The following is a 6,682-nucleotide window of genomic DNA, read 5'->3' on the forward strand; positions in this document are numbered from 1 at the left end:
CATCCTCAACCAGGCAAGGTTGCACCTGAATCCTTTCTCCTCCATTTCTCCATGTTCTTGTGACCTAGGGCACACATGCCCATGCACCAGCATGTTTCTTAAGATTCCAGGCTGAGACTCAAACTGCAGTCAGTCATGTGAGAGCCAGCTCCCTCAACCACTAAACTACAGGGCTGGCCCCAACCATTTTTACTTAAAATCAAGCAGTGATTGCTGAGATTCTTATAGCAGCTTCTTATTTACTAACATGCCATTGCACAGGAGTTAGTAAAAAACACATGAATGGGAATATTGGCAAATATCTTAGCACACTGTAAGATCTAAGTGTATGTTGTAAGATATGATTAAGTGAATGCTAGATGTAGGCAATCTATTTAGTGGAAAACCCTGTGTTCATATCAGTAAAATATCAAAGGCTTGAGTATCTTTTTATTATATTATTATTATTATCATTATTATTTACAAATGTGTTCACCAGAGAGAAAGAGAAGGAAAATGAGAAATCAATCCTTAGGGGGATGGCTAAACAGCAATCCCTTCTCCTCTATTCTTCTCTTAGGATTATGGTCATGAATGCACATGTGCCCAATCTATTTTTCAAGCCACTGGATCTAGGACTTAAACCGTGAAGTGAGCCACCAGGGATTCAGCCACCTTAACCTCCACACCACCTGCTAGCTCTTGAAATATCTTTGATTCTAATCTATTCTTTTATGTACTTTGTATGTACGGGATATAATTTCACAAGAAGTCAAACACAATGATGCCATTTGCTATGTTTTATTTTGCTATTAGCTTGTTAAACATAACTTGCAAATAATCAAAAGAAACATATACATGACTTGGTGTGAAAAATAACTCTAGAAAATAATTTCACTACATGACGTGGAGTGAAAAATAACTCTAGAAAATAATTTCACTTAGTACATTTTTAATACTAAAAATACTACTTTACGTGCATATGGCTTCGTAAGTTTTGGTTAGTATTTGGCAAAATTATTGGACTCAAAATATACCACCTATTTTTCAAACTAAGCAAATTTGAATGTATTAAGATAGTTTGGTTTAAGACAGTAAGCACTCTTAGATATGGCTTCCATATTTTGGGGCATATTAAGTTAAGATGTAGAGCTCACAAAACTTGGCTGACTGCCATGCAACCAGTAAATGGCTTTGCAAATAATTTGACAATAGAGATAAAGAAAACACTACATCTACAAATAAAGCATTGAGTTTGGTATCTATGTGTGTATGTGTGTGTTCTTGTGATGAAATAGGCCTGCCTTTCATCTTTTCTTAAAAAAAAAAAGTAGTAAATGTTTACAAAACATTTTCCCTCAGATTTTAAAATCCATGCAAGTACTAAACAACAAATAAAAATGGATACTACCAAATCTGACACATAAAAAAAAAATCAGAACCATAAAGTATTGTTTTAGGATACATCACAATATAGTTGGGGTCAGCAGATATTAATTAAGGGCGATTTCATTTGCGACACGTAGACATTCAAACATATCAGGCGGCAGGTTGATTTGGGTGATGCGATTGCCATCCAAGCGCAAATGCCTGATCTTGGAGTAGGATAAGGGTCCCAGGATCTTACAGAAACTCTTTACCTCAAACTCTGAAAATTAAAAAAACAGAAAACTTTAATCACTTCAAAAAACTCATTAAGTCTCTGACATTGTCATATAAGATTTCCTTCCATTCAGAAAAGTCATTTAAAACTTGTTTCTTTGAATTCGCGATGATATGATTAAAAGCAACTTTCAGGGTACCAAAGTGGCTATTCTTAGTAAAGAGTCACTAAGGTAGATCCGAATATTCGATAAAACTTTACAAAGAATGGAATTTATAGTTAGAAATTAATTTTAGAAAGGCATACAGGGAGTATGTCATGTTATGAACTCTTTTAAAAAACACTCTGACCCGAAGCAGTATGAATTGATACTGCCATTGTATAAACAACTTCATCAATGTAAGCATTTTTGGGATTTTGCATTGAGCTTAAGCTGATTATCATTTAAGAATTTTCCAGCAACCATACACTATGACAATGATTCAAAAGTTCTAGGCAAAAACCAACTCACAGAATGTGCACCATCTAAGCCCATGTGCTCTCTTCCTCTGTGGTCAAAAAATTGTCACAAAAAGGCCTAGTTTTTAATAGAAACTCGGGCTTTAGGTGGAGTGCATATCTATGCATGTTCACAGAAACTGCTTGCCCTCGTCTAGTTCTGATTAATGTATCTAGTGCCTTATCTTGTTATTTCTTTCCTTCTAAAACAATGGCTTCAGTGGAAACCCAAACACACTATACTCCTTTCCTCTTAAGTTGCTGTCTTACTTGACTCTTGAATCTGATTCCTGAAATTTTAAGGAAACCTTAAGTACCTTTGAGAAAGGACCCCCAGGTACTTTCTACATGTGAGCAAGAATGGGACAATGAAAGGAGAATGGACAAGGGCCTACATTGAAATTCTACATCTGCCACGAACCAGCTAAGTGACCTGGGAACACTTCTCTGATCTTCCTGTCAGATATATCTTCTTGCTGTGTTGCATGCACATTAAACTAAGGTACACAAAGCACTTCATGCAGTACTAGTATATAGTGTGTCCTAAAATAATTCCTGACGTCCTCTTAATTATTTTTTTCTTTTCCAAATTACTTTAGGGAGATCTGTGATTAGATTAGTGCTTAGAGTTGCCAGTTTAAAATAGGAAAAATTATTTTGGGATATATATTCTGTAACATTAAAGAAACATCAAAGAGCTCTGTTTATACTAAGGAAATGTGGACAATTGGAATGTATGATTATCACTTGTCAAAATGATCTAAGTTGAGGAAATACATGCAAAGACAAATAAGAATACCTGACCAAATATCAAAGATAAGAAAGGAAGGAAGATAACTACTATGTTACCTTTTCAAGTGACCACTGGGTGTTGTATACTGCAGTTCCCATCACAGCTTGGCACCGAGTGGCCAATGACCTTTCTTCCATAGACCACCTTTCCTATTTCCCACACTCCCTCTTCCATCCATCCTTAAGTCGTATGATGTATGTGCTTGTATCAGCATACTTCCTCTTTTTTAATTTTATTTCAGGGAAGGAAGTAGCCCTCTCCATGTGCCTACTACCAGCAAATCTAATAAGTTTCTTCACTCCTCAAACACGTTTCTTCCCTTTAGCACTTTTGTCTGTCAGAGTATCCCTCCTCCAAACCACAGATATTTAAAATATGGGATGATATATTGCCATGTACTGAATTTTCCACTGGACTCAGAGGGAGTTAGCTATGCTAGCTTGACTGTATATAGTGTGACAAACAGTACCTAACCTTACCATGGCTGCTTTCTTGAAACAACAAAGACAGATGGTGATTCCATGTTGGTGATCATGGGCTCCTTGATTCATGAGAACACCCCAACCCTACTAGGAGTTCATAAAATTCATTGTAGTTCTGTATACTGATAGTGAACGGAGTTATGTCATTAGGGGGAGCATGTGATGTGGTGTGTGCACACTGCGCTGACTAAGGAAGAACAGGTAATACGGTGAGGTAGGACAGCCCAGCTCATTCCCTAAGGGAAGGGAAATAGATACTTCCTGGAAAATACCTCAGCCCTATTATTAGGAGTTACATGAAACTGTTGCAAAATTATAAGATATTATATGCATAAGCTAGACTGTAAATTTTCTGATATTATTATTTTTATCCAGTATGACAGGAGAACCAGTTTTCCTCAGATAAAGATGTTCAATTTCAAAAGGCTATTTTGTAGATGATATTACTGTATGTGTGAATCAGTATTTCCCACCCGAGTTTTCATTTTGAAAACTTTTCTATTAATTATGGCTTTTCTCTTCTGCCAAACTCTGCTAAGGAATAAGATAGGGAATGGTGAATTTTAGTTTTCCACCTGAACCTGTATTGCTTACACTGAAAAATGTTCCAGCAGACCAGAAGAGTGCATAACCAGTCCTAGTGGGTCAGACCAAACTCTACCCCAAAGATAAATGAAGAATAAACACATGACAGGGGTCAGGTGGTGGTGCAATGATAAAATGCAAAGCTATACAATGAAGATCCATATGGGAAGGTTGTTGGTTCATATCGAGAGACCTCCCTGAATATAGTGGGCATGCACGTACCTATGATCTGGGCTGGCTGGAAATGGAAGTGGATTGCAGCATCAAGACTCTTTTGAGGGGGCTACACATCTGTCTCTGTCTTTCTCACACATGGAATAAATAAACCTTAATAAATAAATAAACTATGGCAGTAAGAGACAGGAAAGAGAAACAGGTAAAAATCACATGAAGAATGGGGTTCTATATAAGAAAGGGGGCTCTGTGATACTGTTTTCTAAAACTAGATGTTCTAAACACTGCTCGTATTCCTTCCCTATTTAACTTTCCCACAGTCCTCCTCAGAACATGGTAAAGCCCACACACACCATAGCAGAGATAACAGAGGTAGATGATGGTCATGATTATAGAGTAACTTGTCGAGGCCCCAGTAAAGCTGTCAGGGAAAACCATGAGAATATACAGGCTTCTCTGGGATCAGCAGGAGGGAGGTTTGAAAGCTTCTGCATCTGTGCCTCTTCTGAACTTGTTTGTTCCTCCCTCAGCTAGGTCTTGCCAAGAAATAAAGTAGGACACAAATCTAAGTCATAAAGGAGATAAATAATAACAGATAAATATCAAGAGATAGCATAGCAAACTTAATTAGCCCAGAGTATTAATTTAAAGAAATTAGATATTAAACTCTATGATCTTAATTTTTCCTTGTCTGGAAACTCCAAAGAAGAGCTAGATAGAAGCTTGACTGGAATTCTTCTTCTGTATTTGAGTGAAAACACTTTTCACACTCTTTGTGTGAAAAGGCATTTTAATTCATTTTTTAATGAAGCCAGATACAATATTTACATTGCAAGGCTTGGGCTTTTAAAAACTTTAAGATATATTTATAAAACATTGGTACAGCTTGCTACTTACTTTCAAGTTCATTGACTTGCAGGTAATAGTTTTCGAGGTTTTCGTTGACAGTTGGTATGCTTTTAAGTTTATTATAGGAGAGATCCAGTTCAATCAAGGATGATACATTAAAAGAATTTCCAGGTACTCCACCGTCAGCCAGTTCGTTGTGAGATAAATGCAGATACTGCAGCCCACTAAAACGCTTGAAATACTCATCAGGGATGTTGCTGATCTTATTGTTGTCTAGGTAGAGAGTCAAAAGAGATACTGGGAGACCAGAAGGGAGTTTGGTCATCTGGTTGAAGCTCAAGTCCAGGTACTCGAGTGATTTAAGACCTTTGAATGCGGCTGAAATAGCATCCTCTTTCAGCTGGTTGTGTTGGAGATGGATGAAGGTCAGATTCACCAGTCCCTCAAAGGAGCCGAGCTTTGAGATCTTGTTATGAGTAAGCTGCAGATCCTCCAGAGATTTGGGAAGTGGGCCCACAGACTCTGTCAGATTGTTATAGTTGATATGCAACTTCTTCAGTTGTTTCAATTTAGAGAAAATTCTCCCTTTTATCTTGGAGTTTTCTAGAAGGTTGTGGTCTAGAATGAGCCACTGCAAATCAGTGACATTCTCAAAGGCCTTTTCATCAATGTGATCAATCTGGTTATTTCTAAGGTAAAGGTACTTGATTCCAGGAGGCACCATTGGCACACTTTTCAACTTCAATCCATCACAGTACATGGCAGTTGGATAGCTTTCAGGGCAGTTACATTCTGGGGCACAGTTTGGTGATGATAGCCCATAAATTGATAGGGGTGAGTCATAATCATAGTAGTAACCACCACCAGCAACACTAACCCCAATTAATGTCAAGAAGACAATAAATGTACTTAGATTCATTTTCGGCAAATGGGTTGAATCCTAAATAAAGTGGAAACATATTATCATAAAAGAGGATACATTCAGGAATAAGAAATTTAATTTGCAACATTGAATGTATTAACAAACATGTGTTTTGTTGTCTTATACGGCCTTTTCAGTGCATCTAATAGGATATTTGAAATTTTAATTTAAGTATGAGATTAAAGATGTACACTTATAACCTCAGGGTGAACGACTTTCAGGATAAAGTACATACACATACGCCTCCTTCTGGGCAAGCAGGGACCATTGTTCCAGTTAATCTCTAGGCCTTTAATTAAAAGTCTTCCCATGAGACGTTTCTGTGGGTTGCTCATGGACCACCTTGTTAGAACACTACTTTAGAGTTTCCCTCAAAACCAGAAGAAATGAAATGAGAAGACAGCTGTAAACTGTGCATGCTACCCTGCCATTTAACATCATTAAGAGTTCTCATTATCCTTACCAGGAACATGGGCTGTCTGTGGTTTTGTCTGCTAGTCTTACTATGTGTGTGGGGAGGAGGGGAACAGACATGCATTCCTTTGAAAGTGTCTGTTATTGTTGATCCTGAGGAGGGGGAACAGAATTCTTGGTACAGATGTGCATATACATTATTTCAAGATTTTTGTTTAAATTCCGTATTTTCAGCATTTGTTTAAATTTCATATTTCAGCAAGTTACTAAACTATGTTCTGAAGTTGTTTTTTTAACAAATTAGTTTTAATAAAACTAGTGTTTATTAATCAGGAAACTATCACACATTCTAAGAATTTTTAAGTCTAGAAAGAGATCCAACT

General features: G+C 37.1%; 1 protein-coding gene across 1 annotated transcript in view; it reads right to left on the bottom strand.

The window, feature by feature from the left end:
- Positions 1–1,113: 1,113 nt before the first annotated feature.
- Positions 1,114–6,682, bottom strand: part of LUM (lumican) — a 7,558-nt gene continuing 1,989 nt past the window's right edge. The window contains exons 2-3 of the mRNA XM_006154820.3: positions 5,012–5,903; positions 1,114–1,627 (exon numbers count right to left, since the gene is read on the bottom strand). Coding sequence (XP_006154882.1) covers positions 1,473–1,627; positions 5,012–5,882 — 1,026 coding nt within the window. The 5' untranslated portion in view covers positions 5,883–5,903 and the 3' untranslated portion in view covers positions 1,114–1,472. The remainder of the gene's footprint in view (positions 1,628–5,011; positions 5,904–6,682) is intronic.

Source organism: Tupaia chinensis, unplaced genomic scaffold (assembly GCF_000334495.1).
Source record: "Tupaia chinensis unplaced genomic scaffold, TupChi_1.0 Scaffold000423_1, whole genome shotgun sequence".
Taxonomy (NCBI): Eukaryota; Metazoa; Chordata; class Mammalia; order Scandentia; family Tupaiidae; genus Tupaia; species Tupaia belangeri.